The 26088-nt window shown below is 43.1% G+C and overlaps 1 protein-coding gene and 1 long non-coding RNA gene across 5 annotated transcripts; one reads left to right on the top strand and one right to left on the bottom strand.

Moving 5' to 3' along the window:
- The first annotated feature begins 2728 nt into the window (after nucleotides 1-2728).
- Nucleotides 2729-25201, top strand: TICRR (TOPBP1 interacting checkpoint and replication regulator). 2 transcript variants are annotated; one of them, XM_075006324.1, is made up of 22 exons: nucleotides 2729-3388; nucleotides 4034-4316; nucleotides 5292-5530; nucleotides 5811-6054; nucleotides 6375-6507; nucleotides 7733-7875; nucleotides 9440-9649; nucleotides 10573-10724; nucleotides 11349-11449; nucleotides 11796-11889; nucleotides 12047-12126; nucleotides 13151-13393; nucleotides 14432-14528; nucleotides 14732-14792; nucleotides 15663-15803; nucleotides 16920-17010; nucleotides 17528-17589; nucleotides 18489-18644; nucleotides 19373-19443; nucleotides 19956-22257; nucleotides 24554-24768; nucleotides 25044-25201. In XM_075006324.1, the coding sequence occupies exons 1-22, from the start codon at nucleotides 2729-2731 to the stop codon at nucleotides 25194-25196; spliced, it is 5931 nt and encodes a 1976-aa protein (XP_074862425.1). In that variant the 3' UTR covers nucleotides 25197-25201. The 2 variants fall into 2 exon arrangements, with proteins under 2 accessions (XP_074862425.1, XP_074862427.1); XM_075006326.1 differs by having other exon boundaries at nucleotides 19373-19518; nucleotides 24554-24664.
- Nucleotides 6100-24656, bottom strand: LOC142019438 (uncharacterized). 3 transcript variants are annotated; one of them, XR_012647078.1, is made up of 10 exons: nucleotides 24475-24656; nucleotides 23819-23867; nucleotides 22110-22305; nucleotides 19306-19453; nucleotides 18671-19200; nucleotides 16150-16294; nucleotides 13168-13377; nucleotides 11313-11424; nucleotides 9423-9612; nucleotides 6100-6471 (listed from the first exon to the last, which is right to left on the bottom strand). It is a non-coding gene; the product is annotated as an uncharacterized LOC142019438 (long non-coding RNA). The 3 variants fall into 3 exon arrangements; XR_012647080.1 differs by having other exon boundaries at nucleotides 9423-9588; XR_012647079.1 differs by having other exon boundaries at nucleotides 18675-19200.
- Nucleotides 25202-26088: the final 887 nt, after the last annotated feature.

Here is a 26088-nt window from a genome sequence, read left to right as displayed (position 1 = left end):
TTAGGAAGGCAGGCCGTGTCTACACTGGCACAAAACTTCGAAATGGATTAATAGTGAGTCTTTATCCTTGTGTGCCAACAGGTACTCAGGGTAGCATAAAAGAAGACCGGTCATGTCTAAAAGTGTTTTCAAGCCACTGCAGATTCGCATCCCAGAAAGGGACAGCACAGGCTCCTACCAACTGGAGCAACTGGAAAAGATGCTCTGCCGATGAGGATGCTGTGCACAGACAAAGATAATTTCATTTCCCTCAAATGAATGCTTGCATAGTTTGTTGGTGCACATGGTCAAACTGTCATCTGCAAAGCCATGTCCCCACAGCCAACACGGATATGCAAAGTGGTGTTGTGCAGAGAACCAGTATGATGTAGATCATTGGTAATCAATAGGGGGAAGGTGAGCCAAATCCAGATCACCGGATGCTTTGGAATAGACACAAAATATTTTTATATTATTATTATTGTAGTTTGGACCTTGAATATACCTAGACCAATAAATTTGCACTTTGAAAAAAAAATTAAACCTGACTACCCTGGCTTTAGATGAAAAGAGCAGACTGCTGGTATGGTATTTGTAGAACAGGTCTGGACATATCTGAGGGTAGGCACTTGGATCAATTGACTAAGGAGCGGCAGGAGGACCAGACAGGGTTGCCAATTTTGGCTGGACATATTCCTGGGGTTTTCATCATGTAATATTTAAATATAATGCCCCCTTTTTTGGTTAAAAAAAGAGGAAGAGGAGCCGGTTCTCAGGATCAGGGTTGCCAAGCCACAGAAATTTCATTTACAGACAAAATGGGAAAAATTTATGGACAGACAATGTTTTTTTATGGACACAATCTTTATACTCTATGAAGATGACATAAATGGCCAAAAGTGAAAAGTAATCATTGTCATTCATACATCACAAGAACAATTGGCTATTTAACTCACTTTCATTTTGTTAGTCATGTTGCCAATGTGCTGACGCTAACTTGGCGGGATAACGTAGATAACATTACGTGGATCACATGATTCACATTATGTCACCTCAACCATTGAGCTAAATAAATAACTGAAATGTCCATTTCCACTGCTGCACAGTAAAATGGCTGAAGTAGCACAGAAGAAATTTAATTGCTATATAATACTTGTTTTTTTTTTATGTTATTGCACTTTTATGAAATTTACAGATATCTACATTTTTTTTACAGACTTTACAGATAAGTGCAATTTTAGCTAACATTTTACGGACTGTCTGTAAATTTACTGATGGTTGGCAACTCCGCTCAGCAGGCTCCATGCCTCCAAGCCAATCCCGCGGCTGGGGCTGCCAGTACTCAGTACCAGCAAGTACTGGCACAAAAAAAGCATTGGTTAACTAGATTACTCTTTAATTGCTGGGGACTCCAGGACAGTCCTGGCGGGTTGGCAATCTTATAAAGGGACTCATTCTCAAACGCGACAACACTAACAGTGTCATAGATGTCCCACAGAGAGCTGGCTCTGGACCAATGGGCTGTTTCAGTGGACAGCAGGGAAGGCTGGGATACGACAGCGATGAGTGACATCACCGTGACATCACGATGACATCAAAGTTCCAGAGGCCAATGAGCGCATGGCAGCAGCCGGACTACGATGACAACTGGGCTGGGGAGAGGGAGGGCAGACACTGCCTGAATGAGCCCGGCCAGGTAGCAGTGACGGCCGAGAGATGGTACAGAAGACTCCGGCAGGTTACCTCATCAGTGCCCGTTGATGTCATCATCGTGTCAGTCTCTGTATTTACTGTCCTCGAGCTTCCGCCCATTGCAGCCTTTAAACTTTAAACTCGCGGCTGTAGCCAATCAGTGGTTCTCTCACGTTGTTTGACCCTCTACGTTACCGATGCCCGCCAATCGCAACCAGAATCCCTTTCGGCTGGACCAATCAACGTGGATTGGACTAGGGCCTCCACAGGAGGCTGCGTCGCCCGGGTACTTCCGCCCAGAGTCTGTTCAGCAGGAGCCAATCAGAAGCCTGAGAAATGAGGCCGGGGGTCACACAAGCGTCGCGAGAGGGCGGGGCTGTAGGGGATCAGCCCAATGGAGAAGAGGAAGGGGGGCAGCCGGGAGCCAATGAGAGTACAGGCCGATGAGCGCGCGAGCAGTTGGATTGGGGCAGAAAAAGACGGCAATGGCGGCTGCGGTGGCACTTTGAGAGGGGCCCATGGGGCGGGGTCGAGCAGGTGGCAGAGGGGTCGTTGACTGTGGGAATAGGGGTCGCTTCTAGTTCTACGGAAGAGGGAGAAGGCGGCAGGGTGCGCGCGTGGAGGTGGGTGGTTGGGGGAACAGGGTACGCTTGTGAGGGCGTAGCTGGTACATAGCAAGGTGTGTGCGTGCGGGGGGGTGTTGTGGGTACAGCAAGGCATGCGTGTGGGTGGGTAACTGGGGGCTCCGGGGTAGACCTGGGGGATTGTGGGGAGCAGCGGGGTGTGCGCGTCGGGGGGACTGGTTTGGGGCAGCAAGGGGGGTGTGTGTGTCTAAGGGTAATTGGGGGATAGCAGGGGTTGGGAAGATGCAAGGTGTGTGTGTGGGGGATAGCTGGGGAGCTGCAAGGTGTGCGTGTTTTCTGGGGCTAACAGAGGGAAGCTGGGTGCATGTGCATCGGGAGGGGAAGAGCTAACTGGGGGCTCAGCAGGGGGGGGGGGGTGTTTGTGTGGAGGCTCCCTGAAATGCTCATGATTGGACAGTTCCTTCAGGGGCAACATGACCTGCTCCCATAATGTGATTTTCCTGCTGGATGTGGCCAGCTGCCTGCAGAAGAACCAGCTCCAGCTGGGCTGCTTGAGGATTCTGAATTACTTGGGCTGTCGGTTTGGGCTGGCCAAGGTCCGATGGGGTTTCAAGTTCTTTGATTCGCTGGGTGCCCATGGCAGAGCTTCACGGATGGGTGATTTCTGTGAGCTTGGAATCCGTAGCTGGGAAGATTTTGAGGAAGAACTGGAGTCCAGATTTGAGGTGCAGAGCCACAAATCTCACTTACCTGGTCCTGCGCCCAGAGCTACCCTCACCCAGAATGTACTGAAGGAAACACTACTGGATTATCAGTGGGATCGACCTGAGATCACTTCACCAGCCAAACCATTCTTGAGGAGCCAGAAAAGCAGACTGATTGTGGCCCCAGATGAACCACCTGAGAGCCACATGTCACCTGAGGGCTTTGTGAATGCCATCTTTCTTTTTTCTCCTTGCCCTCATTCTCAGAGGGAGATAAGACAGTTTGTGTCTGGACATGATGTCCATTCCTGCTGTGATTCACCTTCTTTACAAGAGGTGGCAGAGAAGCTCTTACCCAAGAGAGTCCAGGAGATGGTTGTAGGTCAGAAAATCACTCTGTATTGGGTGGACACTGCTGAATGCTCCAAGGTAAGGAGAGAGAATGCAGCAGTGTATTTGAGCCCCTGTGTAGTGTACCACCTCTATCAGTTATCTAGCTGCACAGGATGAGGTCAGGTAGTCTGTAGTCTAACTTTTTGGTGGGTGGAGTAGCATTATCTGCTCAATAACTAAGGGGCCTCCCTGCTCAGATGAAGTCTCTGACTGGAATGGCAATTACCTTTGCTGAGGTTTAGGTATGATGGGGAGTCTTGCCAAAGTGCTTATTTGTGGGATGTCATATATTAAGTTAAGTGGGGGTGCAGTTGCGCTAATAAACAGTCTGCAGTTACTTAAATACATGGGTGCCTAAATTCAGGCATCCAAGCTTGAAAACTGTAGCTTTACCTGGTTAAATGGGGATTATACTTCCCTCACAGAGCTGTAGTTAGCGCTTGTTAGATAATGATTGTAAAGCACTTGAGGAACCCTGTTGTACCGAAATGACAAGTATACTTATGTGTAAAAGTTAAGAATGCCACAAGCCATAATTGAGAAGGAAAAAAAGACAAGCTACCCCTCATCACTATATCTTCTTAGACATTTACTTGCACCGTTTTCTCTAGAAATGTAACAAATGTTTACATTTCCTGATAGTGATCATTTTATTGCCAATACTAACTTGTTTCATTTCAGGTGCTAGAATCTCCAGATCATGTTGGGTACTGGACAATGCTTGAACTGATCCGTCAGGTCGGGGGCACCATTTTGCTCTCAGAGATGTTAATTCAGGGTTTAGGTCACCACAGAACAGAGGCAGCCCCACTCTTTTGTGGAAAGTCCAGCTCCTCTAAGCCACAATTTGCATCATGGACTGCACTGCCTTTTGATTCAACCTTGAACTGTCTTCTCGCTAAGCCTTCAGTATTCCAAGCATCATTCCCACAGCAGGAAGGAACATTATTCCTCAGCATGCACGGTAATGGAAGGGTGGCTGGGCTATTCTCAATTAATTTTGTGTTAGAGACCGGAGTCATGATGCTCTTCTGTTGCTAAGATTACATGTAGAGGGTTCCAATTATTTGAGGAGAGCTTATATGATAAAAGTAAAATAGAAAGTCAGCATCCGGAACAAACTCCAAAGGGGACACTTGTGATTCAACATAACTGAAGTTGGAAGGATTAGGTTGGTTGTGGAAAAATGTTTCATGAGAACTTATTAGAGTTTGATTTAGGGATATTTATTTTGTATATTTTGACAGGCAATGTTAATTAAACATATTGAAAGTTATGAAGCTTAATTTTTTGAATCTGTCTACCATTAACTTGACCTCCCTATTTGTTTGGTCTCCTCCTCCTCCCATAATTTGTCTCATTGTGAAAACTTAAAATAATAAAAATTAAAAATGCTTAAGAATAAACTAACACTGGTGACATAAAAAGTGGATTCTATTAAGCCAAGTTTAACCGTTGGCCTCTGTGCTGTGACTATATCTTAGTTTTGATAAGTATTATTCCTAAATATTAATTTGTATCTCCTTTGTGCAGATAAGTAACAGAAGCCTGATTTCAGACCTTCTGAAGTACCTGTACCTACTGCAGAGCTTTGTGCACATGCATGTGCATGGGTTTCTGTTTGGAGGTCCCCTCTTTAATCTGCACCACTTTCCCTTAGCATTCCTTTGCTCAAAGGAGCTGAATGAGACAACCCCTTCAAAGCTGATGAGATCAGCCTGCAGCATGTAGGGACACATAGTGTTTGTTTGAACTGAGTTTGGTGTCTACACAGAGTTCTCAGTCCCTGTGCTCAGGACCACAAAAGCTCAGATCTTTCTTGTGGTTCCACAGCATAGTTACCACAGAGTCAGTGCTTGCCTAATACATGAGCTTTTTTTACACTTGCTGCAGAGTCATCTGTTCCTTGACCTATTGTTTGTTTTTTCACTTGGAGTAGGAGTAAAGCAACAGTGGAGTTGTGCAGTGATTTTGGAGCCCATAGCCATGAACCAGAGAGACTTCCAGAGTCCAGTCAGCATCTTCCTGAAAGGCACCTTGACGGACTGGAATGTGGTGAAGGCTGACGACTTCCTCACTGAGAGCTGGATACTGCAGAGCTCCCAGGCAGGACGATTGGAACAAGATGTATTTTTTCAACAGCTTGTAAGAAGGCTAATTACTGAAGAACTACACATGGTAAATGTTCCTTCCTGTGCTTTACTACCCTCTCTAGAAACTGCAGAGAAATAGCAGGCACTCATATTATCCTGCAGAGAACTGTCTTGGTTTGATAAATATTATTCCTAAATATTATTCTAGTCTGCACCACAAAGTTCTTTTTTGTTCTAAATTTAGAAACTTTCTTTTAAAAAAAAATCAGTTTCCAGCCGAGTTGTGAACTGCCTTTTTTGCCTTCCTGAGGCTTTTTAGTCTGTTTATTTCTAGATAACCTAGATGTCTTTTTCCCTTCATATAGATTGCTGAAGTGTCTCCATCTGAAGCTTGCTGCCCCTGCACTGGAATTTTGTCTCCTCTCTCTGATACTGTTGCAGTCCTTACTCTACTCTGCACTGAAAAGGCTGCTGAAGTCCAGAGATGTCACCTCCAAGGAGCTCTGACAGAGAACTCTTCCCAAGACTATGCCTTTCATCTCCCAGAAGTTGTGAGCAGTGTGCTGAGTCAGGTTGATACTTCAATCAGAGATGATTTAGCTAGTTTTGGTAAGTGTGTAGAATGCAAAACAAGTCTGTGTTATTTTTTTTAATATATAAGACTTTAGAACTAGGAACTTAGATAGTGAAGTCTGGCTGTTCTTAGTGGCTTGTCTCTGGCTTTGGAACTTGCTCCATCTAGCTCTCTGCCAAGGTCCAAGTTTGCTAGACTCCAGCCAACTGTGTTGGTGGTGATTAGTGTTATAGCATTTGCTTTATGACGCTCATTGGTAAGGCTTGGTGACATGTACCAGGTAACAGAAGCTTTGGGAGTGCTGAACCACCTGAAATTTCCTTAGTTTCATTCTAATTTTTGCCTTTCTGTCCAGAAGAGATTTCGGTTCCAGAATGGGTCCAGCAAGAATTGTCCCACACAGATGGCTGGAATCCTGCAGTAGTTGAAGGATGGTACACTCGATCAAACATCTGTGGAGCAAGTTCAGATTTAATGGAGTCATTCAGGTAATTCTTTCACCTGTGCCCGAATATCATTCAGAGACTGTCACTTCCCTAATTTAGTTTATAAAACTCGATATAATTATGTAATACATGCAGTGCTTGTTAAATAGGTAATATTACTGTTTCTGCTTTGCAGAGGAGTAAGAACCAGAGCTAAAATCAAAAATCCTTTCCATAATATCATATATGAAGGTACACATCTCACAGAACTAGAAGGGACCTTGGGAGGTCGAGTCTGGTCCCCTGCCCTCTTGACAGAACCAAGCACCATCCCTTTTTTAATCTATTTGCCCCAGATCCCTAAATGGCCTTCTCAAGGATTGAACCCTCAACCCTGGATTTAGCAGGCCAGTGCTCAAACCTAGTGCTCCCTTGTTCTAAAAGCTTTGTCCTTTGATGCTATGATAAGTATTTCTGTGGCATCAAAATGGAACAGAGAAATCAGATGTCACCCATTAAGACTTAGTACAATCCAGTGCAACATAGTGAAGCCAGTTTGTTCATTAAGGCTATGTCTACACTAGCAGAAATCTTCAAAATGGCCATGCAAATGCTTGTTATCAGCAGATAGGAATAACGGGATTTCAAAGTTCCTGGGGTCCTTTTGGAAAGGACCCCATCGGGACAAGCCGCACAGGAGCAAAATGCTGAAATTTCAAAGAGTTGCGGCTGGTGGCATGCTAATGAGACACTGAATATGCATTTCAGCACCTCACTAGGAATCTTCAAAATGGCCAATTGCATGGCCATTTTGAAGATTTGTGCTAGTGTAGACACGGCCTAAGAAGCAACTTTGTTCCTGTTTATGCTCACTGGTGCCCCTTAAATGCTAACTGATTATAGTGACGTTCTCCTAAAGGGCTTGCTGTGTGAAATACGAAAAAATACTTACCCAGAGATGTGATTAGATTATCCTGAAACTCCCTTCTTGGCTTTGGACAGTGACTTATTTATTATACAAGAGGAATTTGTGTATTTTGAGTGCCTCCTCCTTAGCATAAATTAAAAATGTTCTCCTTTTTCTCTCTGCAAGCATGCATTCTCCAGGCAAGGTGTTGAGAGCAAGGGATTTACAGAAAGTATGTGTGTTGTGGGGGGGAGCAGGGGGAGGTCTAGTAAATATTGTGCCAGGGATTAAGGTTGGGTGGGCAACCTGCAGTGAGAATAAGGAATTCCTCTCCTTCCCTGCCTCTGCTGACATCCATTAATTATTTTGACTTTTGTACAGGCTGCTGCAGGCTGTTTCTGGTGCTGAAAAGGAGGAGGCCTCACAATCTGAAATGGAGCTGTCACACTGTCTATCTGAGTTCTACCAGAGAAAATCTAGTGAAGCATCTGCCGTAGCTGAGCCAAGGGGCCACAATAAAAGACGTATGTCTAGATCAGGAGTGGGGGTGCTTAGCACTCCATCACTCTCTGGTCTTCTGCGTTTTGCAGCAGCATTCTTGGTAACATGAAGTCTAAGCACCTGACCTTCACTGAGCAAAGGCATAGTTCTGAGCTGCCTTTCTCTTCACTAAAATTGATCATTAGACATGTCAGTATGATAACTGAGGGATACTTTGTGAATGTCCTGAGCTGTTAATTCCATTTATTTTCAGCCTCGGAGTTTACCTAGCTGGGATACAGTGGTGGAGTTGTATAAATAGGAAGCTGCTTCATATTACAGAAATAGAATTCTCTCAGACATAGGATGTTTAGTTTCTCATGCAGAACTATGATTTTTACCAAGTTAAGCAACTCCACTTTAGGAGCATCTGAATAATATAATCCCTGAATAGCAATTTCTCAGTGACATTTCGTCTAATATGCAAATCTGTATGCTTTGCAATATAAACCTTTTGCTCTAATTTAGATTCTGTACTCAGGATTTTCAAGCTGTTTGCATGCAACAAATATACCACCTCATCATAATCATTCTCTCTTCACTGAAGCATAAAATCTCTAACATGCCTTTAAAAATCGGAAGAAAATACCCAAAGAGCACTGAAAAATGGAATTTGATTTTTAAAATTAAAAACCTTTATCTGCCTGTTTACAAGTCAGTTGGGCACTTTTCCCCTCCGTAACTGATATATCTGGATTTATATTGTTGATCTTTCACTGTTTGTAAACAAAAAAGTGTTGAAATTATTCAGAAGACATGAGTCTGACACTTAAGGAGACCTAAGAGGCTGAGGAGAGTGAGGCAGGAAGGGAAGAACCTTTAAAGAATCTTTAAGCCATTTTGAAACAACACTTTGGGGAAACCTTTTTTTTAAGCTGGTAATGATCCTGTGCTGAGCTAGACACTGGTTGGCTTCCAAACTGTTTTTTAGTTCAGGATAAGACTGTTGTCTTGAAAACTGGAAGCTGAGCTTGCTGTAACAGCGTCCCCTTGTGTAACATGATACTCTCATCCCTGTGCAAAGATGAAGCTACTTAACTTGGCTCCTTTTTGAATCACTAGTGGAGCCCCTTCTAGTGCCATTTCTCAAGTAGAAACCACTGTGCACAGTCCTACAACCAGGTGCCCAAATAACTGATTGAAAGCAATGCACCTATGTGTTACGATTATTTTGGGTACATGTGTGGCACAGGTTCCAGTATCATCATGTGGCAAGCTAACTGGAAGCAGCAGCCTCTATTCCTTTCTAGGCGAGCTGGAGATCACCTCTTCAAAAAGGAGGTGGAACCTAGTGGAACAGGTAGAGCCAGCTGCCCGTGTCTTTCCCTCACGTTTGAATTCTTATTGCCTGATCACTGTGCTAAGGGAAGTTAACATTGCTGAATGGATATTTTATGTTTTAAACAATCGAAATTTATTTTATCAATGGAGTATCTGCCCTTTCTGGCAGGTGCCAGATCTGCCATTTGCTGGATGGTGTTCTGTGATCGTTCTGTCTGAATTTCATCTCTCATACCCAATGAGATATTACCTTTTGTGATCCTGCAGGAGGGTTCCCCCGGACTCCAGTGAGACAGAAGATGAAGACCATGTCCCGCTCACTGCAAATGTTGAATGTAGCAAGGCTGAACGTAAAGGCTCAAAAGTTTCAGCCAGATGGAGTGCCACTACCGGCTGATGAGAAGGCACCCCAGAAGCTGTTGAGGAGATCAGATGATAAACTGGAAGAAAATCAAAGAGCGCTGAAAATCTCCATAGGTACATGTGAGACTGGGTTTATCAGCTCTGGTGTTTGTGGCAGAGGCAGAGTAGAGCAGTTAGTTTTAAGTTCATAGCTAAGCAGCAAATTCAGGTTTGGGGCACTCGCTTGAGAGTCCATCTCTTTACACCAGTGGGGGTAAAGCTCTTTCCCTGTGAGGTTTAAATTTCTAGACCTTTATACTGACTGATTGGATTGCATAATTGTAGCATAGGATGTGCTTACTTTCCAGTTCCAAAATAATTGAAAGCAATGTGAGACCCTATATGGGAGGAAATAAAGGTGTCCAAGCATCTAGGTGTAGGTGGGGAAAAAAACCACACAGTTCTGCTGATGACATGGGCTTTCCTGTCTTAGGCTTCATTCTAAGGCAAATAGAAGGCTTTGTGAAGTTAACTGAGGGTTGATTTATTTCTGTCCTCTTGGGATTTTGAAGAGGGATGTAACTGGGTGGCACTGAAGCTAACGCCCCAAGAGCTCAAGTAGGATTTCATTTTAATCTGATGTGTTGGCTTTTGCTTTCATAATTCTGAAATAAAGGCCTTTTACTGCTGTTACAGACTATAGCATGTACTATAGTACCATCACTGTTTATTGCTTTTATGTCCTCTGTGCACGTGGGGATGCTAATATAGCATCTGTCACCCAGACAGCAGGTCTTTCAGAATGTCACTGGCATACTAATGGTAATCTGGAAGCTTGTTTTGGTCTGAGAAGGACTAGGAGTTTATCTGTGCACCTACCTTGGATCTGAGTTTAAAATTCAGGGATTTATTCTGTAAAGCTTCTGTTGGCCTGGCCATTTGTTTTGCAAACTGCTACAGCTCCACTCTGTCACATGGGCCAGGTTATCGCAGCCTGCATCTATACCTGCTCATTCATTACTTCTTGCTTATAGTTAGTTTGTTCTGCTTACTTGCAGATTTCAAAACTGAAGAGGAGATGCTTTCCCATTTAACTTCAAATTACCAGGAGGCTGTGGTTAGTGGAGAATTTCTGATGTGTGCATGCGCACGAAATATGGTCACAGCGATTAAAAGGTTTCTGAACCCAAAGGATGTCAAAGAAAGAGAGGTAGGCAAATTAGTTGACAAATGCATATTCTGAGACTGTGTTTTCAATGACACTGATATTTCCAGCTAATTTCACATGCAGATAAAGATCTATAAAAGCCTCTCCAGGCTCTTATACTGTTGTGGATGTTTGGTTAAATGTACATGCAGGAATCACTGCTGAAATTTGAGGTTGAGGAAAAACTCGCTACGTTCTATAATTATTTTTCTCTCTCTCTCTCAAACACACACACACAGAGAGACAGAGACAGAGACAGAGACAGAGAACATGAGTCAGTCTGCACATAGCTGTGGCCCATGTGACATCCTCAGGATTATGCAGGTTACATGTGTGGCTAATGGCCAGACAACTCATAGCTGCATGTGCATCCCACTGTAAATTGTTGGAAAAACAGTGGTCTAACTGCTCTGTCTCTGGTAGTTTTAACTGATGGTCTAAATTTTCCTCTTATTTTCATCTTACTACAGCTATTGTACATTCTTGTACTACTTCAGTAGCTTCAAAACCAGGACTTTTTCTTTAGGTGTTTTCCATTGTACTGAACAAGTTAGGATGCGAGCTTGCTGCACGATGAGGAAAAAAAGATACCTTGGAGCCCCATGCTATGTTTCTGTGTATTTTCAGGTGTCCTGCCTGGACAAAGTCCAAAGTTATCTCCTGAAGACCAGCAGAACCCTCCGACAACAGTATGATGTCAATCCTGACAAGGAAACCAAAGTCCGAGAGTATGAGGCACAAGATTCTATTTACTACAACTTAAAAACCACTGCATTTTTGATGGGCTATTTAGAGGTCACCTTACAGTACAACTAGAGATGTATTTTTATGGGCAAATCTTTTGGGATAATTTCTGTAGCAGAGTGAGTGAATACCTATTCAAGAAAAGCTTTACTACAGTGAGATGCTACAGTGTTCAAGAGAGCATATCATTCCTTTCAAGGAAAGATAACTAACCAAATGAATTTTATCCAAATAAATCCCACAAACCTTTGAAAACTCTTACTGAACAAGAACATGAATGTGAGCATTTAACTAAAGAGTGGCAATAAATGACTTCCTGTTTCAATATAGGTGTCAGCTTCAAGTATTTCTGCGCCTTGAGATGTGTCTGCAATGTCCCTTGCTTCAGAGCAGCACAGAAAAAATGGAGCAACTGGTGGAGGAGGCAAGTAAATAGGACTGGGCTGTACTTTTAGATGAGAATGGAAATGTTGATTTGGAACAAGTAGCTTGCTGAGCCCAATCTTCTTTGCTCACACCATAAGGCTGGTCTTGAAGCAATTCATCTGTGACACTTCTCCCCATCTGATATTGTTTTACAGATGACAGATATGCTGCGTATTTTGTGTCTGACTGAAGATCCAGGGTACCTTACAAAGTTTCTTGAGGAAATCCTAGTATTGTAAGTGTTTTATGGTGGTGATTAGATGTTATCAGTGAAATATAGGCTATGTTAGGTGTTGGTAATGGGTAAATGGCAAATTTTGAACACTGATTTCAGGTATCTTTGTAAAACTCTCCTGAAAATGTACTACATTTTCTCTAGTCTGGCAGTCTCTCATCTGGCATTGTACATAATCCAGCATGATTTTAGTTAGTTGGACAACCACTTATGGGTGTGCCAAGTTTCCTGTGGTTGTGTGAAATTTGTTTACAGCCCTCAGTCCTGGCTCTGTGTTCTTTGCTGTTATTTAGCTCTAATTACCCCAAATGTCTTCTAAGAGCCTAGTAAATAGTGGAAGTGTTGGTAAAGACACTAGACAATTCTGACCTCCCATGTTCTGGCAAGTTCTCTTGTTCAGCACCAGTTAGGTGCCAAGGGTAACTCTGGACTACAGAGATTCAGCCTGTAGCTGAGATGCCATCTCTTTGCCATATTTCATTTGGATTTTTAAAGAAAAGATGCATGATATTCAACTTACCCACCAAAACTGGTTACTTGCCTAGGGTGAATAGAATTTTAAGTCTGCATAAGGCCTGGGGAACAAAACTTGGAAGTAAAAATGTCATGGAGGTGGATTTTGTGGCTTTTACCATCTATTGTGTTTTTTGAGGTGTATTTAAGCTCAGAAGTGTGTGTGTGTTTTTTTTTCCAGTAAATGTTGACTTCCCTATGCGCACCCAAATTGATGAGAAAAATATTTACACTGATGCTATCTGAAATATACAGATAGGCAAAGCAAAAATAAAGCTGAAGAATTTTTTTATTAAATTTGATTTGTCTGTTTTGACAAGTTGTGGTTCAATGGTTATGACACTTTAACTTTTTGAATCCCACTGTTGGTTGTGAAATAATTATTTGACCCTCCCCTAACTTCCTTCATTGTGAAAATTAAATAGATAAAAATAAACACTGTCACAAGTAAAATTTACGAACTGAATTGTGCCCAACTTATCTATATTGTGTATATGGTGGTACCTTCTAGATATATGGATGCCATACCGAAGACTCTTGGGGGTCTTTACTACAGTCTGGGAACGCAGATTCCTCCGAAGCTGGCATCTGTTCTTCCTGCAGACTTCTTCAGTGATGACTCTCTGACTCTGGATAGCAGATCTCCAACTTTTCCTCTGTCTGTGACATCAATCCCAGCATGCAGTGCAGCTTCCCTAAGCACTGAGGCTGATCAGCTGGAGGAGCTGCGCACCAGATCTGCCAGAAAGAGGAGGTGATATTTCTGAAGGGGGAGGGTTGTATTTTGTTCACTGCCCTGTGACTGAATAGCTATCTAATCTATAATCCCCACTATGTGAAGCTTAGATACCTAACTGAGGTTGATCTTGGTGAGTATCTAATGGATTAAGATCATGCTGTTCAGGCTGTCAGTCTGTTCAATGGCATTAAAAGCTGTACCATGCTCCTAGGAATATGGCTATTTTGTCCATGGAAATGAACTGGGCAGGGATAGGTTTGTAAGGGAGATTTGTGGCTTAGGCATAGACTAAACCCAGAAAACACATTAGTTAATTTGTCAAACTACTTTAGTTAAAACTAGCATTAGTTGTTAATTTAGACATAAACAACTTAGTCACACTCCCTGGGAACAATCATGGCCTATTGCATAGATTGATTGGCGAGGTAAATGAGTTGGAATCCTGCCTTTGTTATCTGGTGCCCAGTTTTTCTGATGGGAGTGCTTGGGGTACTCCAAGCTGGTGTATATTTTTAACGAAAACAGAACAAACTGCACTAGATTTCTTGGATTACAATGGAGTTAAATGAAACCCATGCAAACAGAGAATTTGCAGTCTGTCTCCATGTGTGCTGAATGTTTTGCACATTCCGGAATATCCCTCAGGCTTAATAGTGTCACTGATCTGTATAGATACCAAGTCCATAAGTCCCTTCTACATAGGAGTCATACTGTGCAACATGTTTAACCTGAGGGGTTAAAGATGAGATTCTGGATTACTCACTGCAGTGCTGAGCCTAGGTGATATGGCTTTGAATTAGTTAAGGACTGACTTGCCTTTTGACCTGTATTTGGAGTGGTTTATCAAAAATCCCAAAGACTCCTTGCAGTATAAATAAGATCTCCATCCCAAAGAATGAGCAATCCTAATATATCTGAAGTTCATAATGTGACTCGCTTGCCTCACTAGAAACAAACTCAAGTTACATTCTGTATAAGAACTGATGTCAGTAAAGCTGACACAATAAAACAAACAGATGTGAGTATCAATTTTTCTTGCATTCTTTCTAAAAGGAATAATGCTGTAGCCAGACACAGGAGCATGACAGAAGGATCACAGAATTTACGCCAGATTGAAATTCCCCAGATACCTAAGAATCCCATCAGAAAGGTAAAGCTTTACTTAAGGGGTTGCATGTGGTGTGGTGTGTGTTGTGTTTTTTTTTTTTAACCTGTTGAATGTCCAATATCAGCTGCACAGAGGCCAAAATCACTGAGGCAGAACTTGAGTTCTGAAACCTTTGTCTAAATGTGTCTCTGTGATGATTTTGAGCATAAGCTAGCTGTTTAACACTTCTTACATCTTCATTTCAGGAAAACAATCGCTGTTACTTCGCCACTGAGACAGCCCAGCAGCAGAAGGAGGCTGTGCAAGGTATGACAACTAGCTCTTCCACAAAATCTGAGTGGTCACCCAGCTGATTTTATTGTTACTGTAGTGAACCAGGGAGTGTTCCAGGAAGAGAGAGGCACAAAATGTTCCCACAATCTGTGGAAACTTTGGGGAAAGCGATTTGGTTTTCATGACTGAATTCACTCAACATGCTGCTAGGTTGTTAAGTTACCAAATAACTTTTATAAAAAATGCTAATTTAAATTGGTGAGTCTCAAAAAGCACAAAATGTCAGTCTCCCCTGATCTTCCAATTTCCTTGGATCTTCTGGCTCTGACTCCTGCAGAGAGAACCACAAGGTATTTGATATGACCATTGGGATTTCACCCACCCCATTGAGACAGAGGTGGCAGTTCATATTCCACTCTTCTCAAAGCTCTCAAATGCCACATTCAGGAGGACACCTTTTGAAACTAGAAACTTTTTTTAATGTCTGTTTCAAAATTAAGGTATTCTACAAAATGTAACAAAATGCCAGCACCACCTGTACTATAGCTCAGATTCTCTATGTTGGATATTTCCCATGGTCCTACTTGTGATCCTTTTGGTGCTTTGACCTCAACCATGCTACTTTTTTAAGGTTACTGTCTGGGGAACCCCATGTAGCTGACAAGTGTAAATAAAAAGGAAACCCTCATAAGAAAACTCCAGGGGTAGTGGGTGGGGAAGGACATTGCGAGTGATTGTTTTCGCCAATACAAACTACCTCTTCAATTATTTTGCTTTTGCTTTGAAAAGTCATTAACTTTCATCAGTGTTGGGTCTCTTTACACTCTTCCTACCTCTAGCCTCTGAAGAGAAATTGACTATGTGATATATCTGCTCACTTTTTGCCCTTTCTCATGTTTTCAGAAGTGACAAAGGTGCGACGGAACCTCTTTAATGAAGAGATGCTTTCTCCATCAAAAAGGTCCCAGAAGAAGATGCCTCGAAGCCAGTCAGTATCGGCTGTAGAAGGTCTGAGGCGCAAACACAGCTGTTCTGATGGTAAAGGTGAGCTGTGAGCTACACAATTGCCTGTATCTGGGATCTGCAGGAGAAACACACTTTTACTACCCCTAGACCTTCTAAAAAGAAAAGGGTGGTGGGCCGGGGAATTGTGGCAGCTTTTGTTACCGGTAAAGTGAATTTACCTTATACTATGGAGATGGTATTTTTAGCTGAATGCTGCAGTGTTTGGGTTGCAGACTGTGCAGGGTAATATTTAAAATCAAACCTGTTTTTCATCTGTAAATTAACTATTTTCTCTCAAAGAAAGCAAGTTAAGATTGCTTGATGTGAACACCTACCCGCATGAACCCTTAAAAGAAACATCCATGAGAGAGATCCTTTAACATACCTTAACACCCTGATATCACATTCAACTTTCACTGACTTTGTGCTGCTGTAGAAGGGATGATGGAGTTTGCAAATAACTGACAGTCCAGTCTTGAAGACAGATTGGATTTTTTAATCTTGTTTTTGTGTGTCTGGCTGCTGTGGTGCTAGAAAAATGAGACATGGTTTAAATGTGGATGGCTGAGATGATACTGTACGTGTCTCGGTCACTAAACTCAATTCAAGAAATAGCAGGGCTATTCCATGAGGTCCTATGAGTCTGTATTTCTATATTATTAAGACACATAATTATGCAAGTAAAGTTAAGCATAAACCAGGCTCCTTTTACATTAATACTACCTACTATTTCTATAGCAGCATAGGTGTATTCAGTGCATTACAGATCTCTGGAAAGACAAGGTGCCTGCCCCAAAGAACTGGCAAAATAAGTACTTATCAGGGCAACTTGCAAGAGAAGGACTTAAATTAGGCCTAATGAACAAGGGAACAAAGGGATGTAATGTAGAAGTTATGTGAATGAATGAATCATATCCATGTGTCTGCTAGTTCCAAAATTTTATATACAAAACTCACAGTATAAATTTTACAGTTAAAGGTATGTGAGATGCAAAATGAGAGCAGGGCGGCTGTTGTCTTGATCATTCAAACTGAAGTGTACAATTGGCCATCTGCCCTGACTAGAGACTAAATAATACGTAGATTGCTTCCTCAAACCTGTCCAGGACACCTCATAGGCTTGTTTTAAAATGTCTGCAGCTTCATTAATTTCAGATCATCGCAAGCTACTGACCAAGAGAGTTTCAGAGACACCTCTGCACAAACAGATCTCCAGGAGGCTGCTTCATAAACAGATCAAAGGCCGGTGAGTGAATGCTGGGTAGTTCTGAAGTGTATTTAAGCAAATGTTGCATGGCCAAGATGCAAAGCAAACAAGTATTATGGAATTTAGCAGCATAAATGCAGCAAAATGACTTGTAGAGACTACAGGGCCCCCTCCTTTAAACAAGGATAACTACGACTTGCTTCATCATGCTTAGTAAGTGCCTCTTATGTGCTGGTATCAAGTTGCCAATGTGCCCCTCAGGCAAAATTGGGTGTCACTTCTTTTTAGTTTCCCATAAAGGCGTCTGGTGGTGTGTTTTACATGGTAATGAGAACCATGGGAAATCTGGGCTGAAGTTATGCCTGTTCACTTGTCTGTGCCATAGCTGTAAGGACCACCTGTGGCTAAATTCCTAGGAGTAACACGTTGAGATGATCTTGCCACTTGTTGATGTGGCCTTGTTAGCAAATGGTGCTCTGTGGCTCTTAAACAAATTCACTCACAAATCGGGCGTGGTGTTATGGGGAGTCTGAAATGTTTTCCCTGTTTCTCCAAGGTGTTCAGATCCTGGCTCTGACATCAGTATTGTAGAAGAATCTCCAGAGAGAGCCATGAGTGGTAGGTATTGATTTTAATACAGACTGATTCGCTTTCTTTCTTTTTACTGTGCCTGCAGTTCATACTAAGATAGCACACTTCATTCTGAATGGTCCCTAAGGACCCTAGACTACAATATACAGAGAATATTGTAGCCACTCTTGTAATGGTAGCAATAGTGAACTATACAGAGCTTTTAACAAATAATGCGAACTTTAGGGTGGCCAGTCATAATTCCCCAAACTAACCATATCCCAGCTATGAACATCTCTACTTTTGCCAAGCATGGGCAAAGGATTGGACATCTGAAATTGCATTTTAAGACTGCAGCTCCCAGCCCTATGCTGGGACATCCTCCTTTCTCTCCCCCAATATAATGCAGCTTAGTTTTGAGGTCTCATGGGTTGCTAGCTGCTTAGCCTTGCCCCCAGATAGGGAACAAACCAGCAAGGTGAGTTGGGGTGAGACAAAATGAAGAGCAAAAACCAACAGTGGGATTAATTAGTGAAAAAACAAAACTATTTTTACTCACAAGAAGCCAAACATTTTCCTAATACTACTTTTCTGTATAAACACTAGTTGTAGTTGCATTTGATGTTGAATGATTACAATGCGGGGAGTGGGGCCATGAAGCTCTTGTTTAGCTGGGGGAGGTTGGGGTGTCCCATGCTATGAAAGTTTGGAATGGAAGAAGCATATGTTGTATTATTAAAAGTCCTCACTAGAGATGGGTTTCCTTTTCATCTTCTAATTTTGGGGAAGGTTCAACAAATGAGCCCTTCCTTGCCTTAGGCAGGGGTGAGTTGTCGGACATTTGCAGAGAGGTCCCTTCCAGAGGCACTGGGCCAGCTGTAGCTCCTTTTGGAAGTGTTGTGTGCTATGAGAGAGAAGGTCCTGATAGCATTACTTTTGATTTCCAGAAGCGTGTTTAAGAAGGAGCCCACGCATCAAACAGCAGTTGCTTAATAGGACGCACTCGGGGTCCTTCTACTCCATCACACAGCCCAGTGCACGGAGTATGCAACGAGTACACTCAGTACAGCGAGAAGTAACGTGTGTTAAGCAGGATGTAACAGGTACCGTTGTTGGCGATCACACTTACCTACCGGCCATTAACTGACAGAAGTAATCTAGTTGCCAGATTCTGGTGCAGAAGCATTTGCTGATTAGCACTACAAGGAGCACTCTTAAGGGTTCCAAGGCATCTGTAATAAGAACTGCAGATAGCATCCTTTACAGTCAGTGGGATACAGGCTTTTATATTGGGAATCATCGTTAGGAACCGCTGTGTTTCATTCTACTATGAGAAAAGGAAGGTCTTATTAGTCAGCCAGCCAAGAAACAGTCAGATCCAAACCAGTAAACCACCTTACCCATTAAACGTAACATAACCAAGTCAGTAGCAGGAGTTCTAAAGCTGCTGCCAAACCCAGGTGTTCTCTGTGGGAGCTTAATGCAGTTCTTGATGGAATCTTCCTGGCTTTCTCCTTCAGAAAGATTATAAACTGACTCCACTGAGGCATTCAGCACTTAGTTGTTCTGTTCATCCTTCCAGCTTTGTCCTTGGATTTTTTCCATGTGTGTTCAGTGACTAGTAACAGCTGTTCAGTTTTAGTCATTTTCCTGTGATAGCTAGAATACAGTAATATTTAGAGCTCAGGATGTGAAACTTCAGGTAGCCAGCAAAGACAACATGATGCCAAAACTGTAGCTTTTTAATTGTTTCTATCTGAATACCGGAAGCAACTGTGCCAATCACATGTTCATATTTGCTTGCAATCTAATTGCACTATGCTTTTCAAAGGTATTCCACAGTATCCTGATAACTCAACCATCCAGTCTCTGAGAAGTCTTCTCTTTGGAGCAGTTCTTGAGGTGGGCAGCCCTAAAGGGAAGGGAACAAGGAGAACAAGAAACAACTCAGACTTGGAGGAACCAATGGTCTTTCAGGTGAAAACACCTTTCCCCTCTCCCCCTTTACCTGCACGTACTTAGACAAGGTGGGTGAGGTAGTATCATTTTTGGGCTAGCTTCTGTTGGTCAGAGAGACAAGGCACAGTGTGGCTCAAAAGCTTGCTGCTTTCACCAACAAGTTGTTCCAATAAAAGACTCTGAGGCTAACATGCTACAACTATACTGCATACATACACGTACTTAGTCAGAGGGATAGCTGTGTTAGTCTGTAGCTTCACAATTAACAAATAGTCTCTTAAGGTGCCAAAGGACTAACAAAGTTATTAGGTACTGAGATTCCATGGTTAAAACCCACTACTTCGTGTATGACTTAAACAGTTTGGCTAAAGCTAAACAATTTGTCTGTTATCATCAAAAATGAGTGTTAAGATACCACGACATAGAATTAAGTATGTTCTATTCTCTTTCCTCAGTCTCCCAGAAAAACTTGTAAGGATGCCCAAAAGCCCCTGAGCTTTACCAGTAGGATGTCAAGGAAATCCCTTCACGCTCCATGCAGAACACCAAAAACACTGGAGAAGACCCCTGGCAAAAGTCCAGCTGCTAAGCAAACAGCAGCTAAATGTTTGGGACAGTACTTCTCTCCTTCCAGACAGGACAAGCCACCATCTGAGCCTAATGAAAGGAAGAGGGCTCATTTAGCACTAGTAACACCTCACAAGAACTGTTCTCCCGTCAGATCTCCTTCCCCCTACAAGAAGATGGGGTTAAAGTCTCCAGAAAAGCAGGCAGAGGATGAAGCACTTGAAGATGTTTCTGGGTCACCTCTGAAAGTTTCCAATCCAGCATCTGCTTCACATACAGCAGCACAATTGCTTTATATTAACAAGGAAAACTCTAACACAAACCCACAAACTGAAAAACACTCTTTGAGGTCCTCCCAGAAAACTGCATCTCCAGCTCCTATTGAGACGCGCACACTCTGTGTGGAGATTCACAGAAATCCAGAGCCAAACGTCCATTTAGAGTCAGTATCTTGGCCAACAGAAGCAACTTCCAGGAAAGTCCGATGTGCGGCTCCAACATCTTTGGATGCTTTGAATGTAGTGACTGCTGCTTTATATCCAGAAGCCCAAGCCACTTTGCGTACAGAGTCTTCATTCAATTCTCCTTTTGAATCTTCCATAGAGAGACTGTCCGTAGATTCTCCTTCTCACGGTAAAACTACAGAACTTGACTATATACCTAAAAAACCTGCTTTGGAATCTCAGAACATCACAGACACATCCCCAGGGAAAGTTTTAGGGTCCACTCCCTGTGCACCTGATCAAACCAAACCTGGAGAAGAAAATCCTGCTTTTTCACTCTCAAAGTCCTCTAGAAATAAGCAGAAATGTAGTAATGCTAACACAAGGTGTTCTGCACAGAGCTCTCCGATTCCTGAGTCCATGGCTTCTGAAAATGTTCTCATGTCAGAAAGAAGTGAACTAGAGGGTACAGATTCTCAGGGTTCCGCCTCAAGAAAGGATCCGAGATTGAAAAAGCAACTGTCTCCTGATTCTTCTGCTAAGGGACATATTCAGATCTCTGATGTTCTGAGCAACTCTGAGCACTTAGATTCCCCTTCCTTAGGCAGAAGCATCAGGGAGCCCCTTCCAGGCAGAAAGAGTGACACCTCAGAAGCCAGAGTTTTGCCATCAGAACCTAAAGAATTGAAACTATTTACGCTTAAGAAATCGTCCAAATCTGATGTTCTGAATGCTTTGCCTCCAACCTTAAAGTCTGCCTCTCCTGCCTATGCACTGCGCTGCACCCCAGATAGGATGCAGCGGGAGGCTGCAGCACGACTAGGGAACCCTGAACTTCCAGCAAGGTTTTCTACTCCTAAAAGTCCACCAACTTATGAGGTTGAACTTGAGATGCAAGCTTCTGGCCTGCCTAAACTTCGCATTAAGAGGGTTGGCTCTGGCTCAGCTGTGGAGGAAGTAGAATCGCAACTGAAGACTGGTAAACCCAGTGGAGAGGAAAGCCCTTTTCGTGAACTTGCTGTGGCCTGGTGTGCTAGGCACCCAGGAAAACTAGCAACTGCCTGTGTTTCACCATCCTGCTTTCGCTCTTCCCATAGTACCCCAGCGAAGGGTGGAGGACAGACCTACATTTGCCAGTCATACACACCAACTAGATGTGCCTCTAACACCACCTCCCCATCTCACATGGATGCTGGAGTTCCCTGGACGCCTTCTCCAAAGCACAAAGGAAGAGTTACCCCAGATGCCATTAAGGACTGGCCACGGAAAAAAAAAGCAGCCAACAGCAATGCCAGTGGTGGCTCTGGTCAAAGTGAGAAGAATGCAGAATGCACAGGGAATGCGTCAGCAAATGAAGAGGGAGGAACAATTTCCAACCACTGCAGCAGCAGGAAAACTCTGCTGCTGGCAGACTTTGAACTGGAAGGAGTTTATAGGCTTCAGGAACAGTCACCTCCCAGTGACACTGAACCTGGAGCTGATGAAGGCACTTCCACAGGCACTTTTGGCCTGAAATCTAGGAAGCGGGCCTTTGATCACCTGTCTCCAGTAGAGGAAACCAAATGGGAGGCTAAGAGGTCTTGCACAACTGGAGACTACCTGGATCTGGTCAGCTCTTCCACAGATGACAGCTGCATAAGCAAACGGAGGATATCCACGATGCCTCCTGGTAGAACCACCGTGTCCTCAAATAGAACTCCTGGACCAGTGAGTTCCATAGGGGATGATGATGTCTTCACTATTTCAGGTAATCAGTTGTCAAGATTGAAATTCAGAGATGCTAAAATGGGAGGAGCTGTGACAACAGAATACAAAGGAGATTAGAAACACAAGAGCTGCATCTACATGGCCCCTCCCTTTTGGAAGTGGAATGCAAATCCAGCTGTTTGAAAATGCAAATGAGGCACTGATTTGCTTACCATGCATCTCATTTGCATAATGACAACTACTTGCTGTTCTGGAACTGCTGTTTTTGGGGGAATTAAAACAGCCATGTGGATGGGGTTCCTTTGAAAATAAACCCCATTTTTGAAAGGTCCCTTTTTCCTGGTTTCTTTCAGGAAGACGAGATCTCTTGAAAACATGGTCTGTTTTTTGAAGGAACACCGTCTACACGGCTTTTTTATTTTTTCCCCCAAAAACAGCACTTCTGGAAACACGATCACGAGTATTGCAAATGAGGCATGACATTTGCAAATCTGCACTTCATTTGCATTTTCAATTGGCTGCATTTGCATGCCACTTCCGAAAGGGAGGGGCCCTGTAGATGCAGCTAAGGATTAAAAATGATATGCATCTGGGAACATGCAGCCATTACCTTAGATGAAATTTGGAAGGCAGATCCATTGTAGGGAGATGGCAGGGTGAGTAAATTACATGAGTCATAATGCCATATTGCAGCTGAAAAGGTCAGTGTTGATTGGGGTGTATATGCAGGGCCATGTCTTGGATTGGGTAAGTAGCTCTGCAGCATCAGAATATTTGCCTCTTGTGGGGAAACTCATTAACAGAATATTGACAAACTGGAGAGGGATGAGAGAAATGGATATACTGCTTGGCAGCTGGAGGAGCTTATTTACAGGGAGGGATTAAGGGCTAAAATGATTATGGAGTCCATTAAAGACCATGATTGGAAAGCTGTAATTTAGGGTGGATGGAATGAGGGGGTGAGGAGGAATGCAAGAGGCATGTGATGGGAAATCACCTTGTGACACAGATTAGGCTGGTGTGTAATAGCCTCTGAGCTTGAACACTTTAAACTGAGAAATGTATTAGACAGCTGGAAGAATGCTGCATTGATTCATGGGATATGGAGTCTGATTCTGTGCTTCTCGTACCTGAGTTTGTCTGCTCTAGTACCAACAGTTTTATTACCACCCATTTTTTTTCAGCATTATGAACTTTACTTTTAAAATGAGTTTAAGAAGTTGCCTTTTTTCCCCCTGAAGTAGGCACGTGCAAAAGCATATTAATTGTATGTGCAGTCACCGCAAGTGTGTGCAGGTGGCTGTACAGACTACTAACCCTTAGCATTTGCAGTTTAATTCCAGATGCAGTCTTGGCAACTGCACACTTAAATTCAGACGTGCAATTATATGCACACAGATATTTGGTCTTGCCCAGTGGTAATGCCAAGTCAACATGAGACATGGAAATTACAACTTCCTTTAATACTCAAGAACTTGGCTGTCAATATACTATAAGCAAGGCTCCATAGATTTCATGTCCTTGGATTCCATCCTTTGTCCTACAACTTAAGCTGTTTTAAGAAATGCTTCTTTTTCTTATGATTTCAAAGAGTCCCTTACCTGCAGTTCAAGGGTGACTGATGTGGTGTCTGCTGAGTCTGCAGACAGCCTGAAACAATAAGCATGAAAAGTTACAAACTGACAATTCTTCCTGGTTATTTTACTAACTCAAAAGTCTACTTCTTTGGTTAACGGAAAAGGGTAGTGTTGCTTTCTCCTTCACCATGACACAAGAACCAGGGATCAACTTGTGAAATTAATAGGCAGCAGTTTTAAAACAAACATAAGGAAGTTCTTTTTCATGAACCTCCACAGACTTCCTGTGGAACTCATTGGCAGGGAAGTTGTGAAAGCCAGAAGTATTAGATAAGTCCGTGGAATGTAGGTCCTTCAGTGGCCACTAGCCAAGGCGATCAGAGACGCAACCACGTCTCTAGACAGCTAACTGTGAGAAGCTGGGACTGGAGGATGGGGGTATATCATTTTATAAGTACCCTGTTCTGTTCAGTCCCCCTGAAGTGGCTGGTTCAGGCCAGTCAAAAGATGGACTATAAGTCTGACCCATTTTGGCTGATCTGATATGCTCTGATCACCTTAGTAAAATCATCCACATGTGCCTATCCCACTCCTTCCTAGACTTCTCATTTTTCCCTGAGTACCTCAGAACAGCAGTTGTTGAAGAGACAGGACAGTTTAAAAGCCAGCTCTTAACTTACCTGGAAATTTCCATTGTGCTACAGTAAGTAGGGCCTTGGCAGGAATGTGGCATTTAGATGTCTCATTGTGCTTCTCCAGGTTCAACTCCGCCAGTGAAAAGTTCCCTTTCCGCCAGTAGTCTTCGAGCGCTGACCCAGTCCCCGCTGCTCTACCAGGGACAAACACCATCTCAGAAGAAGTGTGCCAAAGGTAACCACATGTCATTTCATAAAGCTTTGCACTCGGACTATAGAGCTGTGAGCTACGTGCAGCTAAGTGAAGTAGAAGGAGCACAGGCTGTGTACCAGAAAGGGGTAAGTAACTTGATTACTTCACCAGGAAAGATGGATGTGGGGGAAAGGCTGGAGGATTTGCTGTGTCTATGCCCAGCAGGCATCAGCTTCCAAGAGTCTGGCCTTGTAACACTGAGGCAAAACTAAGCTACATTTTCTTGAGAACGTAGAGGTAGCTTATGGCTAAAATGACTTGAAGGAAAATGGAGTTTACTGGTAGTGGGTTTCCTCAGGCAGTTGCTGAATGGTAAACCTGAAGGGATAGATTTTTCACTAATCCTTTCTGCCCTTTCCAGAAGATGAGTCGGACGTTTTTCTCAGCATTACAGACCAAGCAGCATCTCCGTACTTCCATGCAGGCTTCCGAAGGCAGCCCCTTAGCAGGTGTTATTCACGGAAGAAGCTACTCAACTGAACTCTATAGCCAGAGCAAAAGAGCACTTGAATAACAATACACAGGCTGTCTTGCTCACTAGGCCGTACATGCTTGAGAGCGAGCTTGATTTCTTGAATTCCTGGGCTGCTTATTGCTGTTGGGACTTGGCTGGAGCCAGCATGTGGGAATCCCCATCTCCACAGCTGTGGGGTTTAATTGAGGAATCAGTGTTTGAATCAGCCCAACAAATTCCTCCTTCCAGAGGGTTTGGGATGAAGACATCTTGTGGCAGTGGGAATACAGACAGCTGGTTGGGGTTACTAGAAAGTTTTTAATTTCGTAGGGATGTATCTCTCTTCTAATCCTGGTTCTGTCTTATGGGTGTTTCCCCTTCCGGGCTTTGTATATCACAGATTCAGTCGGACCAGCTGGAGAGAATGTTCACTGTTTTAGCATTCTTTTGTAAAAGTAAACTAAATGTAAACTGCTACTTCATGCTGTGTGTTAAGAATTGTGGACCTGGGAGCTTGAAGGAGTGTTGTGTGGACTAGTGAAGTCCTCTAAGCAATAGCCAGTTGCTATTATGTAACGTACACCCCAACTCTAGACTAAAATAAGTGACAGCTTTCTCCTCTCCTGCTTTTCAAAATTAACAATACATGGGCTGGCCATAACTATCCCACAGCTGTATTTTCTGAGTAACAATCCCTTTGAGAGGGACACTACAGGGAAACACTTGAAATCAGAGTTCAGACCATGCTGCTTCTCTGTTTTCTAAATGGCAGGGTGTGGTGTACATCTCCCTGTGCTGACAAGCAAGGTCACTGATTGCCATGTGAGTTTATACTTGTGTGTAACTTTTCTCTCATTGGGTGGTTTGGGGAAGGCTGAAGTGCACTTTTAGCTCATGACAGGTTCCTTCCAAGCTTCAGCCTCACTGATTCTCATTTCAGTATCCCTGGGTA

The sequence above is a fragment of the Carettochelys insculpta genome, chromosome 12 (genome assembly GCF_033958435.1).
Source record: "Carettochelys insculpta isolate YL-2023 chromosome 12, ASM3395843v1, whole genome shotgun sequence".
NCBI classification, from domain to species: domain Eukaryota; kingdom Metazoa; phylum Chordata; order Testudines; family Carettochelyidae; genus Carettochelys; species Carettochelys insculpta.
The sequence above is the reverse complement of the archived record's forward strand: the minus strand, read 5'-3'. Positions and strand labels throughout refer to the sequence as shown.

What these genes read in the sequence shown, in the direction of transcription:
- TICRR (XM_075006324.1), top strand. Translation starts at nt 2,729, where the DNA reads ATGACCTGCTCCCATAATGTGATTTTCCTGCTGGATGTGGCCAGCTGC. An exon ending in CTTGAGGAAATCCTAGTATT is followed by an intron (nt 12,127 to 13,150) that starts GTAAGTGTTTTA and finishes GGTACCTTCTAG; the next exon opens with ATATATGGATGCCATACCGA. An exon ending in CTAAGAATCCCATCAGAAAG is followed by an intron (nt 14,529 to 14,731) that starts GTAAAGCTTTAC and finishes TCTTCATTTCAG; the next exon opens with GAAAACAATCGCTGTTACTT.